Genomic DNA, 19103 nt, shown 5'->3' with positions numbered 1-19103 from the left:
CAACCCCAAAATGATCGGGCCCATGCAATTTCTTGTCCAATTCAACCATGGGTAGAACATTTGGTGAACACCAAATGTACACCGTGTCGTATAGGATCAATTTCGGAGTCTCACATAAATGATCAGAGTCGCTCAATATGAAAAATCAGCTCAGCCGAATATTGGTGAGTGCTTATTTTTTTTCAAGAATTCCTAAAATAACATTCTAAATATAAGCGGCTCTGATCCGTGAAACCCTGAGACAGATCCCACATGATGTGGAGTACATACTGTAAATTAGTGTACACCAAACGGTCTACCCATGGTCTGTCCAGTCCAATGGTTTTCACTTTTCACGAATGTCGGAACACTCTCTCTCTCTCTCTCTCTCCTCTTCCTTTATAATGAGAGAAGGAGAGTGCTTCGTACGCATGATACCCCTGCTCCACCTCTTTCAATACTACTGTATGAAACAGAGTCATAAATAGAAAGAGAAGAGAGAGAGAGAGAGAGAGAGGATCAAATTGTGTAGTAACAACTCCCAAATGGATCAATTGAAACCAAACCAATCAAATTCATGTCCACTGACTCCAATCACCTTCTTAGAAAGAGCCGCCACCGTCTACGGCGACTGCCCTTCCCTCGTTCACAACTCCACCGTTTACACCTGGTCCCAGACCCACCGCCGCTGCCTCCAACTCGCGTCCTCGATTGCCACCGTGTGCGGCGTCAAGAGGGGTCACGTCGTCTCCGTCGTGGCCCCCAACACTCCCGCCATGTACGAGCTCCACTTCGCCGTCCCAATGTCCGGCGCCATACTCAACGCCATCAACACCCGCCTCGACTCCCACACCCTCTCCGTCCTCCTCCGTCACGGCGAATCCAAACTCGTCTTCGTCGACCACCAGTTCAAACCCCTCGTCCAAGACGCGCTCGCCCTGTTCCCGCCAAATACCCAAACACCCAAGGTCGTCCTCATCACCAACGACGCACCTGCACATACACTCACCTTGTCGTCTGATCAGAAAACGTACGAAGACTTAATTACGAGCGGTAATTCAAAATTTAATTGGGTCCGCCCTCGTAACGAGTGGGACCCCATCACTTTGAATTACACGTCGGGGACCACTTCTGCTCCCAAAGGGGTAGTCCACTCCCATCGTGCCCTCTTCGTCATGACGCTCGACGCACTCATCGATTGGTCAGTTCCTAAACAGCCCGTTTATTTGTGGACCCTACCGATGTTCCACTCGAACGGGTGGTGCTTCACATGGGGTATGGCAGCGGTCGGAGGTACTAACGTGTGCCTCCGAAAAGTGGACCCACGTACGGTCTACGCAGCCATACGGGATAACCAGGTCACCCATATGTGCGGAGCACCCGTGATTCTCAACATGCTGTCCAATTTCTCGATGAAAGAACCGCTCAAAAACCCTGTTCATTTCCTCACTGGTGGAGCTCCGCCTCCTGCCGCAGTTCTACTCCGGACCGAATCGCTCGGTTTCGTCGTTAGTCACGGGTATTGGAAGTTCTTTAACACAAACGCAATGTTAATTTGGTTGTTTTGATTTTTATCAAGCAGTGTTTTGGTTTTTTGGAATGATTTTCAGAAGACATAGATGATCATTGCAATGTTTGGATTGATGAAATGATTTTTTGAAAAAAACAGAATGATCATGAGTTAAAAACAATCATTTAGATCATGTTCCGCTAAAATTTTTATTTAATTTAAAAAATATCTAAAAATAAGTAATATTTTGATTTGATTGGAGATCAATCAGCAAAATTTATATGTGGTACACCTATACAGTTGCTCCTAGGGGGAAGGTCCAAGATTTTAATTATAGACATAGACCCTTACCTATCATATGGGTTGATCTTTAATTGCTTACCCATTTGATGTTGTCCCCGTTACATATCGGTTCGTTCTAATTAATAGACTGATTTATATCCGTCACATTCTGATATATCAATGAGATAATAAATTACATATTTATTGGTTGGTTTCTTTTGTGTATTAAATTCATGAGTCATTCTGATTCATGAACTAGTTCATCGTCATGCTGATACTTAATTGTTACAAGTGGTATAAGACACTTCAATTTATTTTGTCAAAATTGATTTCTTTAAAATTCACTACCACTATAGATTTCTGTTATGAATTGTTCGATATATCCGATGTTATACGTACAGTGATGATAACCGTTATGTGTTTCGATACTTTAATTTAAAATCTTGGATAGGTCACCATAACAAGCATTATATAGGAAAAATTGAATCCTAAACTAAATATCGATAACAACTAGGCTGTTGATTTTGTCACTCTATTTTTTGTTAACGTCACTCTCCTACAAGTGTATTTTTGGTGCAAAAATACACTTGCAGAAGAGTGACGTTAGCAAAAAATAGAGTGACAAAATCATTTCCCAACAACTAACATGAATAATTTATTGAACCAACACTCTTGGATCATACTAGTCACTAAGGCCATGTTCGGTTTGGATTTTGAGGAAAATTTTTGAAAATAATAAATGAAAAGAGATATATAGAGAAAATTTATTGAATTCTGTACCCAAGAATTTTGAGATTTCTAATTGTATCGGTTTCTCCTAACAGGTATGGATTGACGGAGGTGGCAGGGGTGGTGGTTTCGTGCGCGTGGAAGCGTGAATGGAACCGGCTTCCCGCCACGGATCGGGCGCGGCTAAAGGCGAGGCAGGGCGTTCGAACGCTTGGGTTAACCGAGGTCGATGTGGTGGATCCAGTGACCGGTTCGAGCGTGAACAGGGACGGATCCACCCTCGGCGAAATTGTTTTGCGAGGAGGCAGCCTAATGCTGGGCTACTTAAAAAACCCGGAAGCGACGTCGCATTGCATGAGGGACAACGGGTGGTTCTACACGGGAGACGTGGGGGTCATCCACGCCGACGGCTACTTGGAAATCAAAGACAGGTCCAAGGACGTCATCATAACAGGCGGGGAGAACGTGAGCAGCGTCGAGGTGGAGTCGGTGCTGTACTCGCACCCGGCGGTGAACGAGGCAGCGGTGGTGGCGAGGCCGGACGAGTTCTGGGGGGAGACGCCGTGCGCTTTCGTGAGCCTGAAGAAGGCAGCGGTCGCAGCCGCGGCGGGGGAGAAGGAGGTGATTGAGTTTTGCAGGGGGAGGTTGCCGCATTACATGGTGCCGAAGACGGTGGTGTTCAAGGAGGAGCTGCCGAAGACGGCGACGGGGAAGATCCAGAAGACGAGGTTGAGAGAGAGTGCCAAGGCTTTGGGATCGTTGCCAGCGAGTCGACTCTAAGTCAACTCGAGATGAACCCATGTACACTGAACGGCTGCGTCTTATGAATCTATGTACACCGAACGGCTACGGACGTAGTTGTGGTCGAAAAAAAGGTGTGGTATTTTATGTCTAAGGATTTTTCATGTTATAGGGGGAAAAATAAAAAAATAAAAACTTTATACACCAGATACAGAAGTTATTGAGGGTTTTTTTTTTTGGGGGGGTTTTTTTTTTTGTGTAAATTAAAAAGTGTGATGGATTGGTAAGCAAAAGAGGGAAGAGTGTGATACAGGATGTGGGTTTCTTGTACCGATTGTTTTTAGTTCGGAATATGGAGAATTAAAATTTATTGTATTTCGATGTGAATAAGTGTGGATTATTGAATATGAAACTATGAATGAAATAAGGAGTTTAAGAATAGAAGGATATTTTGTTTAGTTGCATTTATAGTTCACAAGGTTTTTTTTTCTTTTTTGGATCCAGCACTCAATTACAGTTTGGTGGACCTAAGTTGCACTCTGCCTCCGTTCTTGTAAATTTTACGGGATTAATCATTCGTTTCGATAAGAGGATTTAAAAAAGTATTAAAACGTATAGCAATATTGAAAAAAATTCATATAAGACGATATTTTAGACCAAAAAAAATACATTTGTTTTATATTTTTTCTTCTTTAGTAAATTTTTTTTTGCTTTTAATAATAATTTTTTATTTTTTAGACTCATCTCGGTGCAATAGACGATTAATAAAATAATATAACGCGAATCTAACATATATTCAAAAATAACGAACAAAACACACGGAACAAAAAAACAAAAGAAAAAATTACAAGAATGGAGTCTCTTTATCACCGAGAGCATGACGTGAGACATGAGTTTGGGAGAAGTTTTTGGGTGCCAGGCAAGTACTGCACACATGGTACCTCGTTGACGATCTCAATCGTCCAAATGTGTTTTGGATATTCTGGATTTTAAAGAGAGAAAAAAAAAAAAAGGGGAGAGAGAGTGGTGGGGTAAGGGAGAGAGGGAATGATTTGGGTCATCCAAAATATACGGAGTATTTCGAGGGTTGAAATCGCTGACGTGGTACGCGCTCGGCATCAAAAAATATCTCTGATCTTGGGCATAGACGTGTGTACCATACTACCATGTGAGGGAAATACTTGGGGTATTTGCTTTTTGTGTAGCAGTAGGGACACTGAGACTGAAAAGCAACCTACAATGATACTTGTAGTATACTATGTAGTGTGAATCACGAGTGTTACTATTAGAATTGCCCCCCCTCTCTTTTTTCCCCAACAATCAAGAATGTGCGGGACAATTTACGTGCACTTTGATCATGTTTTTTTTGATCAGGTCAAAGACAGATCATCTACACCAATCAAAAATTTAGAAGATATTTCTCTTGGAGCCTCGTCCAAGAAGACGTGAAGTTCAAACTCGTAAAAGTGAAATAATTGTTTCTATTATTATGCCTTAAAGGGGGAAAAAATACGTATATGTAACTCTTTAAAATAAAAAAAAAAAGAAATCAAGAGAGAAATTTTGAAAACTTTGGGTTGTGGAATGTTTTCCAATTGTAAAAATAGCCACAAGTTGCGGAAACTTGTGTATTTAAATTGGAAACACGATCACAAAAATTACTAGGAGAATGTTTTAAAAAGTGGAGGAGGGTCCCATCCCATCCCACCCCACTCCATGTGTTATTGGTTATGGATTGGATCCGGGAATCTTGGAGGCGGGGGTAGAGCTGCCCTATATGCTACAGGATCGTAATGCGGTTGATCCAATCATTTGTTTTGCCAATGCATGGTCCAGATCAATGATTCGGATAAATTCAAGTCGTCTGTGCCGAAATGGACGGCTCAGTCACACCGCAACCATGTAGTGCTAGCGCGGCTGTGCACTGCTGGATTTCCAAATCCATTACGGATCTTCTACTCTCACAAATTTCTTACCTTCCATTATTCTCCGCACAAAGTTAGTGTGCTATGTGCTGTTTACCACATATATTTAGTCTTCATAATAATCTAACACCTATTATTTAAAAATCTTAGGTGTCCGGATCAGTTTATGTCTACTTTAATTAACATCCCGTAATTATCTACTCTGTTTCATATTGAGAGTCCACTATGAAAAGTCGTGTCATTTTTCAAATAAAAAAATCAACTACTTCCGTGTATAATTTTTTGAATTTTTTCGCACCAAATTAAAGTTCTAATCGAGATATTTAATATGGTGTGAAAAAATTTAAAAAATTATGCATGGAAGTAGTTAATTTTTTTATTTGAAAAGAGATAAGAGAAAGAAAATGGGACTATCATTGTGGAACGGAGGTAGTAACACCTACTCTCTCCGTCCCTAAATGTTTGGCACTTTCATGCTTTTTATTGTCCCATATTATTTGTCCATTTTGAAAAGTCAAAAGCAAAATATGGTAAATTTCCTATGTCACCCTTTTCTTTTGGGCACCAAATTTCAAATTCAAATTTTCAAGTACTATTTAAAGTACACTAGAAGGGTAAGATTGGACACTTGATTTTTGCACAATACAATAATATTTGTTCCTTAAAAGTTAGAACTCCCAAAAGTGCCAAACATTTAGAGACGGAAGGAGTATTAAAATATAGAAACCTGCTATGGGTATAACACTATTGTGTACAACACTTCCACACCACCTTGTGTGGGACCATTTCGAGGTCCCACACAAATGATCTCAGTCGTTCCATTTGTTCAGAATATTTTTTTTTGAAGGGTTCCCGTAAAAAATCAATTCAGCCAGATATCAGTAAGTGCTTAATCCATACGTTCTTGTTTTGGTCTCTAATCGTACGGACCAAAAAAATAACATATGGATCAAGTACTTACCGATATCCTACGGAACTAATTTTTTATAGGACCCTTCAAAAAATATTCTAAACAAATTGGAAGACTCAGAATATTTGTGCTGGATCTCAAAATGAATCCCATACAAGGGGATGTACAAGTGTTTGTACACAAAATGTTGTACCCATAGCAATTTTGTAAAAGATATGAACGCAAATTTTGGCCAAGATGGTTACAAAACCCCCGGCCCTTTGGGTTAAATTAGAGGTGGCAAACGAGCGGGTCTAGGCGGGTTAAAACGGATCGTGGGTCAAATATGGGTCAAAAAGTAAATGAGTTGAAACGGGTTGGACCGAATATGGGTCAAGCCAAATCCAAATCCACTCGACCCGACCTGGTTCCCTCTTCTACCCTTTTTTTTTTTTCTTCCACCCCCCGTCTCAACAAGGGGATTTAGAAAAGTAAAATTTTATGATTAAAACTCAAATTTTTTGAATAAAAATGAAGAAATTAGAGGCTAAAAAAGCTTTAAAAAATATCAGGTTTTTACTTTTTTTTCCCATTTCCAAACAGTAACGTAACTTCGACGATGAGTCAGAGGCTACATCAGAGAATTGTCTAGAAAGGCAATGATTGCACCGATTGTACAGTTTCGGTCTCGTTGCGTTCGTCGAAGCCACTGCTTAGGTTTGGATTAAAAAGTTAAGTGACTTTTTTTTGTCTCTATTCAAATTTTTTTGTATTTGTTTGTTTTGTGACAAAATTTTCATCCCTATTAGTTCATCTGGATGAGATAGTCGAAATATTATTTATTTTTTTTATACTTTTTCCCTATTATTTTTTATAATATTCAAGATAAATCCCAACAACTGGCTTTTTGGGCTTTATCTTGGATGTTTTCATAAATATTTGGGTAAAAGTCATAATTTTTTACTTTTCTGATTGGAGCGAATCAAGAATCGTAAAATACTTGTAGCAAAACGAAAAACGCGAAAAAGTTGAATAAGGACAAAACAAAAAAAAATCCAAAAAAGGGAGAGGAGCTCAAGGGATTGGTCTTGTAATTATCTTATCACAGTCAAGAGGAGCTCAAGGGGTTAGAGAGAGAGAGAGAGAGAATTTGTGTGGATGAATTTGATTGGATTGAATAGTGAAGATCAACTTTTATTTTTTGATCGTTCATAAAGAAAACCGAATTCGGTTCGGTACGGCGAGGATTTTTTGTTCAGCAGTAGTTTACTTTTGTACAAGGAATAAGTCTTTTAATTCTAACTCATAACAACCCATTATATAATATGAACGGGTTGGGTTATATTATAAGTGAACAAATTTGAACGGGTTTAAAAATATGAATTGTGATTGCCACCTCCAAGTTAAATAGTGAAATTAACAATCCCTGGTATTGTTTTGTTTTCACACGTTGATAAGACATGGTCATTGATTTCATTTCAAGTCCTAATGGATACTTTACTTAACCATATCAATGATTCTCTACCTCAGAATATTACTCGAAAACTAATCAGAAGGGATTTGAGCGGAAATGATACTCACACAACCGTTGTGTGTGTTGTGTAATCAATTCTGACCGTTCAAATGTGTTTGGACGCTCTAGATTTTAAAAAAGCACATCAGAAAACAATAAATACTTGTCCTCGGTGAAGTTGAATGTTCGAATCTCGAGAGGCCATGCAATGGAGGTTTTTCCTGTTATTTAATTTCAAGGTTCCGAAATTAGTTGAAGTGCACGTAAACTGGCCGGGACATCCGGTTATAGAAAGCAAATCACTCAAAACTTTGGCCCGACAATGTGATATCCCGTGGGGACAGAAGTGTAGATATTTTTGAGACGGTGGAATTAATGACAACGTAAAGGCATGCAAATGACGAATATCTCCACCGTCACAATTCACGACTTTAATGGGTAATGGTGACAATAATCAAGTTCATCTCATCCAGTGCTTTCTTAGCTGGTTTTTAGATTAGTGACAGATAACTGTGTTGCGGCCCAAGTTTGCCTCCTTTTTTTAGCTTTATCTGGGATATTTTTAAAAATACATTTGGATATAAATCATAATTTTTACTTTTTTGATTCGTCTTCGCAAGATGAATCAATGATTCGCAAAATTAACAAACGTGGAAAAAATTGAATAAGAACAAAATAAGAAAAAGACTTACAAATCTTAGCGAAACTTAGCCTAAGATTTCGCGCTCTCTCTCCCTCTTGACAATGTGGAAGTCTTTGCAGAGTAATCCGAAGGATTTGGCCAAGCATGAAAAAGCTAATAATTGTTTGTCTTCTATGAGATGGCATGCTTGAATTCTATGGACGCCAAACATTTCAAATCATGAGACCACCAGAGAGTTTGCTCGATCGTTAATTTCAAAATCCCAAAATTAATCGAGGTGCGAATAAGTTGGTCAAGACATCTTGCTAGGAAAAAAAATCTGTGCAAAGAAGCCAACAAAAGGCCCTTTTCAAATAGTTCTACTCTTTTTTCAAATACAGTACTTCCCAGTGATTTTCACGTAATAACTCACCGCAGCCATATCTATCTACCGGGGCAAAGACATATGACTTGATTGTCATCCAACCACATGTCCTCTAGTGCAACTACACGTGGGAAACATTGACTCGGGGATGGTGGTGCCTAATACTCATAGGCGCTGTCTTCTAGTGCACTACGCCGCAAAAACACGGACCCGGAGATAGTGTTGCCCAATAGGTGCTGGGCATGGTGCTGTCCCAGGGCTATGCTCAGAAATCCTATTGGTACCGACGGTACCCATAGGGAAAATGCACCGACGGCCACCGGACGGCCGTCTCCGGTCACCGGACGGCCGATCCGAGCCGTCCAAAAATTTTAAAAAATAAAACCGAGTGGCCTCACGCGAGAATCAATGGCATCCGAGGTGTGTAGGGTACTTGATCCGAGTACCCCTTTTTCGTGTATATACACGTATATACAAATATACACGAAAAATGGGTGCTCGGATCAAGTACCCTACACACCTCGGATGCCATTGATTCTCGCGTAAGGCCACTCGGTTTTATTTTTTAAAATTTTTGGACGGCTCGGATCGGCCGTCCGGTGACCGGAGACGGCCGTCCGGTGGCCGTCGGTGCATTTTCCCTATGGGTACCGTCGGTACCCATAGCAGTACTCGGGCTATCAAGGAGTCCCCGCTAGGGACGGAATCCGGATGTTTTATGTTAGGGCCTAGCCACAACATAAATAATAAAATTTTAAAATTTCGATGTTTAAGAATATAAAATATTTAAATGACCAAATAATATCCATTACGAAACATAATATCTAGGCGATCTTAACAAGTCAAAAATAACTAAAAGGTGAAAAAATTAAAGTCTTTCAATTCGTTACACCCAAGCATGTATGAAAATGAAATTTTTACGATACCTTAGATCCGAAATTCACCTATATATATGATTTGCATTTGCTCTTGATTGCTCAAGCCGTGCCTTCAGACACTGTCATGCGCTAGTATATATACTATATGATTGAGTTGAAACTAATTGTTGCAATAATTTCCTTCTCAATAAATATAACCAAAATATTCGTAAGAAATTCATTCTCCATCCGAAACATGCGTTATAACAATATATATTTATAGTTAAAAATATTTTTTCTGATCAACTATTTTTATTTAAACAAAATAAAAAAAAGACAATTATGAAATTTCAAAATCATGCGGGTGCCATAACTCTCATATGCTCATACTTACCTCCGTCTCTGGTCCCCGCTGTTTGGTACCCCGATATATGCGGCAATAAATACCTACTGGAGTACTATATTCTAGCTTCATGGCAACCAAAATGTGCTGTATCAATTAGGTTCTCAATCACATTAACTTCCTCCAATTAGCAAAACCATCACAGTAAGCAAATTAGCTAAACAAAAACCTGTTGTATATTTAATAAAAGCTTCTTCCTCAATCTTCTCAATCATAAACCGGTCATGAACAATTCGATTTTTACACAAATTAACCCGAATTAACTAAAGAAACAAAAGGAAGCAGAACAAAAGGATCAAAAGCTAGTATCAATGGTGCTATTTTGGCAGAACTTTTCAATGAGGGTGGAGGAGAATCTGCTTTCAATTGTGCGGTTTTCAGCTTTATGGGGTGCGGTTTTGGCAGCCTTGGCCGGTGGAGGATCGATCAAAAGTAGAAGGAATCGACTATGGAGAAGAAACAGGAGTCGATGTGGGAGAAAGAGAGAAACCGTTTTGGCAGGAGAAGCAAGAGTCAATTATAGTACAGGGATTGGGGAGAGATGTTAGGGTTTTTGTCAATTACAGGGTTTTTGTCAATTACAGGGTTTTTATCAAGGGCAAATTAATGATTACTTCTCTAAGGTTTGCCCCGTTTGGCAGATAACCCCTGAGGTTTACTAATGACCACATCGCCCCCCTTTGATTTTGGAGTAAAGTGAAACCATTAGACTTTCCGTCTAAATTAACGGAAAGTATAGTACACGTGCATTTTTTTGTCCGTGGAAAAGAAAAAACATAATAGGTAAATTCAAAATCAATTGTAGAATGACTACTACCCTTTTCCTCATCTTCTCTCCCTTAAACAAACTCAAAACCATATCCATTTACCCCAACCCAATATTGCCAGCCTCAAATCTTTTTGCCGCCACCACCGTACACCTTTTCGACATATTTTTCCAGCCTCGAATCAACCCCAAAATTCAAATTAATATGGTTTTAGGTGGTTTGAATTGGTTTGGTATGAATCACCTGAAACATCAACATTGTTGACAAGAACATCAATGGTCCCAAATGCATCCCTAGCCCTCTGAACGATGGCTGCCTTGCCGACGGGCCTGTCGGCACAAATGTCAGGCTTCACAGCCACCGCTCACAGAGCGAATCGACTGGCAGCAGATCGACAACCGCATGGGAGGGGGATTCGACATGGGAGCTATTCGACCACCGCATGACCGGAAACCAGTCGGGCCGGATCGGTTTGCAGAGGCAGTTGAGCGACAGCAGCTTCGGTGACAACAGCTGCCTCTCTGGCGAGTACTACTTGCCATCCTCAGAGAAGACAGCGCTCGATCCCGACGATTCGCTCTGGGTCAGGTCGAAGGCAACGAATTTGTCAACGTGTAATTAGAATTTATTAGGGGTGTCAAATGGGTGGGTTTGGGCAAAAATGGGTAAGTTGCAAGTGGGTTGAATCTTTAATGGGTCATTGACCCATTTAGACCCATTAATTATGAGTGTCTAATTACCCATATCTAACCCAACCCAACTAATTTATTTAAAAACAAACCCGCCCCGCCTATTAATTCAATTACATACTATATACTAAAATGACTAAAATACTTATGTACAATAAAATGACCATATTACCCCTGTAAATTTAAAGGACTAAAATACCATGTACACTAAAATCACCGTACTACACCTCTACTACAAAAATGACTAAATTACCCATGTACACTTAATTATCATATTGGTCGCTCTTAGTTACCGAATCGCAGCGTATCCAAGTGGCTTATTTTTTTTGTCTTTATTCAAATATTTTTTGCATTTGTTAGTTTTTTGTCAATTTTTTTAGGATTATTGCTTTGTCATAATGAGAAAAATCTAAAAAGTAAAAATTTATGATCAAAATTTATATTTTTTTAACAAAGACAAAAAAATTGGCTTATTTTTGTCTTCATTCAAAAAATTTAGATTTCGATCATAATTTTTTACTTTTTAGATTCCTCCTGTCATGCTGAAGCAATAATCCACAAAAAATTAACGAAAAACAAACAAATGCGAAAAAAATTGAATAAGGACAAAAAAACAAGCCACGAACAAGCCAACTTTCCATTCATAAGTTGAATTTTCCAGTTGATCAGAATCAAAACTAGCCCATTGCGAGATGTATATATCTTTTTCTGTCTTTATTCAATTTTTTTTGTATTTAATAGTTTTGCGTCAAATTTTTGTAACTTAGTGATTGGTCTCGTCGAGAAAAATCGAAAAAGGAAAAAATTATGATCGAAACTCATAAATTTTTTCAAAAAGACAAGAATAAGTAAATTTTTTTGTCTTATTGACTTATTTTTGTCTTTATTCAAAAAATTATAAGTTTCGATCAAATTTTTTTACTTTTCCGATTTCTTTCGTCGAAACGAATCAATAAGTCACAAAAGTTTGACACAAAACAAAAAAATTCAAAAAAAATTGAATAAGGACAAAAAAATAAGTCACTTAACTTTTAATCCAAACCCTATGTGGTACTACCATGAGAGAAACTTATTTACGGCAGAGCGCAATTTTTTCAGTCCATTCGCGTAATTGATGGATGAGATGTGTTTTCAATTTTGACTGGTCAAAATAATTGCGAAAATGATATTGGTACCAACGAAAACATACCGACGGTGTACCGACCGCCGCACCGGGCCCACTCCGGCCACCGGATGGCCAATCTGAGCCGTCCAAAAATTCTAAAAAAAATAAATGAGGGGCCCTACGCGAGAATCAACGGCATCCGATGTGTGTAGGTGCTCTATCCAAGCACCTCATTTTTTCGCATATATATGTGTGCCCCTCGGTTTTTTTTTTAGAATTTTTGAACGGCTCGGATTGGTCGTCCGGTGGTTGCAGTGGGCCCAACGCGACGGTCAGTACACTGTCGGTATGTTTTTGGTCGGTGCACATAGCACCACTCAAATACTTATTACTAGTCACAAGTGGTTTTTAATTCAGACCGTTCAAAACATTTTTGGACACGTGTAATTTAGCATAGAAGAATTGTGTGTGAGAGAGAGAGAGAGAGAGAGAGACTCGGATTTTGACTGGTCGAGGCTTCCACCCTTTTTTCTACAGCTCAGCTTACCGAGCCTATGCAACCTTCCTTCCCAGTGAAATCTGATAAAGAGATGGAAATTTTTGGTGGGTTACTTTCATGACCCATTGGGTCATTTAAATTAACTCAATTAAGACCCAATTAATAATGAGTTAGTTGGGTTTGGACTCATGCTTACCCAACTAATGAATGAGTTGGGTTAGGTCTATTTTTTAGTTGATAGGTCTAGGTCTGTTAATGGGTTTGTGTTCAATTTGCAACACCTAGAATTTATACTGATTGAATTTCAAATTAAGGAGAGTATTCGTATTAGTTAGCTGCCATCTCTCTCTCTCTCTCTCTCTCTCTCTCTCTCTCTCTCTCTCTCTCTGTTAAGGAGTAAAGCACTTCATTTGAGAAAGGGTAACATGGTCTTTTTACTTCTACCATTAACGGAGTTAGTCATTGCACTTTTTACTCCAAAACCACAAAGGGACGATGTTGTCATTAGTGAATCACAGGAGGGTCATCTACCAAACTCGAAAACCACAGGGAGGTAATTCGTACTTTATCCTTTTATCAATTATAGAGAATGGTGGGCTTGTGATGCAGAATGGAAGTATTATATCATTTAAGAAATAGAATATTTAGTTTTATTATTTTGGGTATAAATTCTTGTAGGAGATTTTGATTGAGTTTGTTTTGGTAAGTTTCTTTTATTTTCTGGTAATCAAATTTGAGAATAGCTCAAATCTTTTGATTTTGGTAATTATTGAATCAATTAGCGATTCACTGAAATTCAGCTTCCTGTTTTGCTGATTCATTTTCGGTCTTAGTTTTTTAGTATAAAATAAGTTGTAGGGTGACATTAAAATTTAGTTGATTAATAAAATTCTAGCTTTGCTTGAGAAGAGAGAGTATCTCTTGTTCTTTATTGCGTGAGTTATCATTCGCTCTTATGTTGTGTCAGTTGGTATTAGAGCGTAGGCTCGCTTCCTGATCCATCACCAATGCCGCCAAAAGGAGGAGGTCGAGGTGCTGGTGGTCGACCTAGCACTGCCGACGATGCGTATGAGCGTGATTATGCCACGCTTGAAGCTCAACTACAGGCCCAGTTAGCACAACTCATTGACGATAGGTTCAATGCCTTGACAAAGCAACTTGTCGCTTTGACTATTGCTAGAGGAGCACCTTAACACTAGAATCCCCATTCACATTCACGTCAAGTGAATGCGGAGAACGGTGAGGATGTCGAGTATGAAGATGGCGACAACCCATTTGTCGTGTTAGGCCACAAAGGAAAGAGCTTGCTGTGGTTTCAGACACATTCAAGCGTTGGGAGTTGGGCTTCAAGCTGGACATACCAGGATTCAAGGTTGCTCGCAGCCCGATGAGTTTCTGGATTGGGTTGTGGCTATGGAGGAAATTTTGGAGTTCAAAGAGGTACCTTTGGACAAACGAGTGTCTTTGGTTGCAACAAAGGTTCAAGGGGGCGTGCCGCTGCATGGTGGCAGCAACTTAAAGAAACTCGTGAGCGACAAGGAAAAGAGAAGATTCGTTCGTGGGAAAAATTAAAGAGCCATATGCATTTTTTCTTTTTACCCATTAATTATGCCTCAACCTTGAATCAAAAAAACTATGTGGTTAAACATTCTCGTAATGGTCAGTTGGGGTTTCAATCTATTTGCCACCATAAAGATTCCTATCTGTCAACCAATTTTTCCAGAAAATTATTTTCGACGTCAACTAGCAAATGTCATTCATCAAAGGAAATATTTTTCAAAATGGAAGTTGGAAAAGGTGTTCGTGAGGATAGGAAAAATATTGTGGAGGCAAAAATACTAGAGGAAGAATTTGATGAAATATTTTTGAACACTGAAACTTCCTTTTCGTAATCACGATTCACCTCCCACATATGATGACTACCTGAGTATGACTATGTAGTCACTGCAAAAGAAGATCATGACTTTAATGAGGGAGACAAGATTGAAGTGGCTGAGGGACAAAACATTGGAATTGATATGGACAGTGCTGCAAAAAATGAACTTGTGATGGATGAGCGGCCAATTGTAGTTGTGGGCATAAAAAGCGTTGATGGGATTAATTGTGAGATCAATGATAATGTCATGAAAGCCATGTCCACGTATCTTGACGCAAGTCCTACTATGAGCAATATTTTTTCTTCACCAAAGCCTTTTGATTGGGATGGCGTGAAGTACTACATCGTAATTGAAAGCTTGGACACGAATTTCATGCATACTATTCAAACATTGGAGGGGGTTGAAGCTGATCATTGTAATTAATTTATGGATCCTTTTTGGAAATATATTAAAGCTGCTGTGAAAAAGAATATTTGGATTGCGTATTTAGAGCAAGTTGTGACACACAAGATTACTTTTATTTTTTCAGACTCATTTTTACAATTTGGGGTCCGAAAAATTAATTTGAGGTATAAGATTGATGCGGACACTTTACAGCAAATCTAACTTTATAAACTTGAGGACGGGTTTCTTCAAGCCGGGAAGAATGATGCAGAATGAAAATATTATATCATTTAAGAAATAGAATATTTAGTTTTATTATTTTAGTTATAAATTCTTGTAGGAGATTTTGATTGAGTCTGTTTGGTAAGTTTCTTTAATTATCTGTTAATCAAATTTGGAATAGCTCAAATTTTTTGATTTTGATAATTATTGAGTCAATTAGCAATTCACCCGAGATTCGGCTTTCTGTTTTGCTGATTTCTTTTCGGTCTTCTTTTTCTAGTATAAAATAAGTTGTAGGATGACATTAAAATTTAGTTGATTAATAAAATTCTAGTTTTACTTGAGAATAGAGAGTATCTCTTGTTCTTTTGATTGTTCTTTATTGTGTAAGTTATCTTTCGCGAGTCCTTCTACCACCACACTCATTTACACACCCACACTCACAACAAGAGTGGAGCCCGCACACACTACACCCAGTGTGTGCGGACTCCACCCTTTTTGTGAGTGTGGGTGTGTAAATAGATGTGGTGTTAGATTTATTGTATCTTTCGCTTTTACGCTGCGTCAGCTTGCCAAACAAGGCCCTTGGCAGCACAAAGTGGGACTCCTAGGCAGCCCCAAATTGACGTGGTTTTGGAAGGCAACACCTATTTCGCAGCACCATTCCCGAATCCAAAAATCACTGGCCCGAATTCTTGCCTGTATTTCTTTATGAAGATTTATTGATTTGACAAACTCCCATAGATTATTCATTGAGAAACATTAATATACAAATCAGGACAGAACCAATATTACGTAAATGCGGGGCCGAACTATGAATAAGATTTTGAAATTTCAACGTTTGGAAATCTAATAATTTGTTCGTTTTAGAATTTGAGTAGTAAGTGGAGAGAGATAGAAAGAAGAATGAGATAAATAATTGAAGGAAAAACTTATGGAAGACCGTGGGAGAATTTGAGTAGTAATTTTTTTTGTTTGTTAATAACACCTAAATAGATATTTGGGTTTTGGAATCCAAAAGAAATACATTTTTAAAGTGCAGACGTGCCAAGACTTGTAGTACTTAATACAAAATATAATATTTAGGTGTTATTAACAAACAAAAAAATTACTAATATTAATATAAAAATTAAATAATAAAAAAAACTCACCTGAAACAACGCGGGGGCCATGGCCTCCATATGACCACACCTAGATCTGCCTCTAATACAAATAGGATTCGGAGAATAAACTTTGAGATAGATCATAGATGTGTTCCGATCACGCGTCTATGGACGTGTTTTATAACAGATTTCGTTTTGGGGGATTCGTAATAAGGTGAGATTAGGATTGAGATTGGTAATGAGGTGGGATTATGCATGATGAGATGAATATTTTATTCATATTTGTTTTGGACTGGATTAGATTGTAGGATTGTGAATAACATGTTTGTTTTGGAAAGGATAGAATAGGATTGTGAACAAAATTCTCTTTCCAACCTTAATCCCATGAGATAGGATTGCTAATAACACCTCCCCTTGGGTTGGCTAATCCCATCAATTGGGGGATTAAGTATCCTATTGGATTCCTAATCCTACCCAACAAAATCACACCAAACATAGTTTTTAGAGACAAGCTCACTTTAGTAATCCTATCCCAAGCTCTAGTCCAGCTATCAAACATGGCTTAATTCTTTTGCATACAGCGTTCAACAGACACTACAAAATAAACAGGGCTCAATTTTCCTTCACATTCAAGCCTTGTAGTTGGAGAGCGAAACATCGATTGATGGTTACAAAAGTAGTTTCTTAATTGCGACAAATTTTTTGTTGGTAGGTTCAACTGCAAAAAGGATATATGTATATATATATACTTTAATTAATTGATGGTCGTTGGGGGGGGGGGGCCGGCCCGCTGGCTATGTATGGAGCCCAGTCTATATTGTTTTGCTTCAATCAAATACGGGGCCCAATTATCTTTTTCTTTTCTTCTTGTCTGACGATAGAATGTTAGGGGTTAGGGGTTAGTGTTAACAACAGGAGTCAAGCACTTTTTTCGTGAGGACTCAAACTCAAGACCCAATTTTTTAACGGGGTTAATAGTGCATGTAGTTACATAGGATCGATATCGTGCAATCCTATCATACGATATAGTGCATGAAGTTGATGTTATTTTCCAGATCAAGAAATAAAGCACTTTAGGTCATAAATTTTCATTTTGCATCAATCCAAAAAGACTGATCATTAAGATCTGTAGTTTACTGTGGAAAACCTCAAAAAATTATGCCCGTAAGTGTTTTATTTATTTATTTTAAGGAAAATAACTTTCAGAAAAGAAAAAATTACGTGACCGAAGGAGTAAAATATAAAACATCAAGACATAATATTGGTATCTTTGTAAGGATTTAATGCTGAAATTTTTATATTTTTGTATCAAAACATCGATATTTGATAGAGCTATGTCACATTTTTTTTTATTAATCTTTCATCACGATGAGAAAAATTGTAGAATGTAAATTTTTTTGATCAAAAGTAAGAAAAAATTAACTAAAGATGAAAAAAAAGTTTCAAAGTTTTTATTGTCTTTAATGTTGTTTATCTTAGCTTTTTTCCTCTTTGATCTCAAACCCTTTGACGAAAAATTAACAAAAGATCATTAAAAGTCAATAACCTCATTTGGATGTTTAAGAAAAATTAATTTAGTTGGAGCAGTGTTTTTGCAAGAATAGTGGCTAAGTTTCGCTAAGTGCTTTATGAGTTTTTTTTTTTTTTTAACTAGTGTCTCTATAATTTATTGAATTGTTGTTCCTCTTAGCTTTAGTGTTTATAAGCGCGTTTTACCAAATAACCCTTTCGCCCTTATCCAAAGAACTTATTCAACTAAAAAAATTTGAGAAAAAAAAGATATGATTACAACTTCAATGAGGATCAAAAAAAAATTACAACTTCAATGGCAAAATCGACATTTCACTTTGGGTTTTTATGGTGGTTGGTTGGTTTGGGAATGCTACAGTGTATTGTTGTCTGTAGGGTATGGACAAAAAAATCTAAGTGGAACAATGTAGCTTTTGGCTATGCCGTTGTATTATGCTAGCCACGCAGTTTTCACCGCTCTCTCAATCTCACCGTTTGTATTGGCAATCAATGATCGTTTAACTCTTCTTTGGAAGAGTTTTTTAAAAGTCCAAACAGCCCAAAACACTTTTGGACGGTGAGATTGGGTGCAGTGGGGAGAGTAGTAAAAGAAAGTGGTGGGCGTAGACTTTTCGTTGGCTTTGTGACAAGATAAAAAAATCTCAGCGAAACTTAGCCTTGGTTGAAACAGTAGAGCAAGCATTTCATAATAATTCAGAAAGTCTGTTCACACAAACTATTAGTGCACAGATTCTATTGTGGAGCCCACTACGGATCCCACACAAATTATTCGAACCGTTCATTAAATGTAAAATATTTTTTTAAGGGTCCACCAAAAATCAGTTCAATCCGATATCTATAGAAGCTTAATCCAATCGTCTAACTTTTCATTCAGATTTCAGGATAATGAAAAGTTAGACGATTGGATCGAGCATCTATAGGTATCGAATTGAGCTGATTTTTTGCGAGAACCCTCGGAAAAACGTTTTACATTTAATGAACGGCTCAAATTATTTGTGCGGGACCCGTGGTGGGTCTCACAACAAAATCTGTGCACATATTGTGCACAGATTATCTGTGTGTAGCAAGGTTCATAATAATTGGTCACCGCAT

At 38.2% G+C, this 19103-nt stretch overlaps 1 protein-coding gene across 1 annotated transcript; it reads left to right on the top strand.

Moving 5' to 3' along the window:
* The first annotated feature begins 349 nt into the window (after window positions 1-349).
* Window positions 350-3688, top strand: LOC131302726 (2-methylpropanoate--CoA ligase CCL4-like). The gene is made up of 2 exons (XM_058329525.1): window positions 350-1498; window positions 2596-3688. Exons 1-2 carry the CDS (start codon window positions 525-527, stop codon window positions 3278-3280), a joined length of 1659 nt encoding a protein of 552 aa, XP_058185508.1. The 5' UTR covers window positions 350-524; the 3' UTR covers window positions 3281-3688.
* Window positions 3689-19103: the final 15415 nt, after the last annotated feature.

The sequence above is a fragment of the Rhododendron vialii genome, chromosome 10a, assembly GCF_030253575.1.
Source record: "Rhododendron vialii isolate Sample 1 chromosome 10a, ASM3025357v1".
NCBI lineage: Eukaryota > Viridiplantae > Streptophyta > Magnoliopsida > Ericales > Ericaceae > Rhododendron > Rhododendron vialii.
The sequence above is the reverse complement of the archived record's forward strand: the minus strand, read 5'-3'. Positions and strand labels throughout refer to the sequence as shown.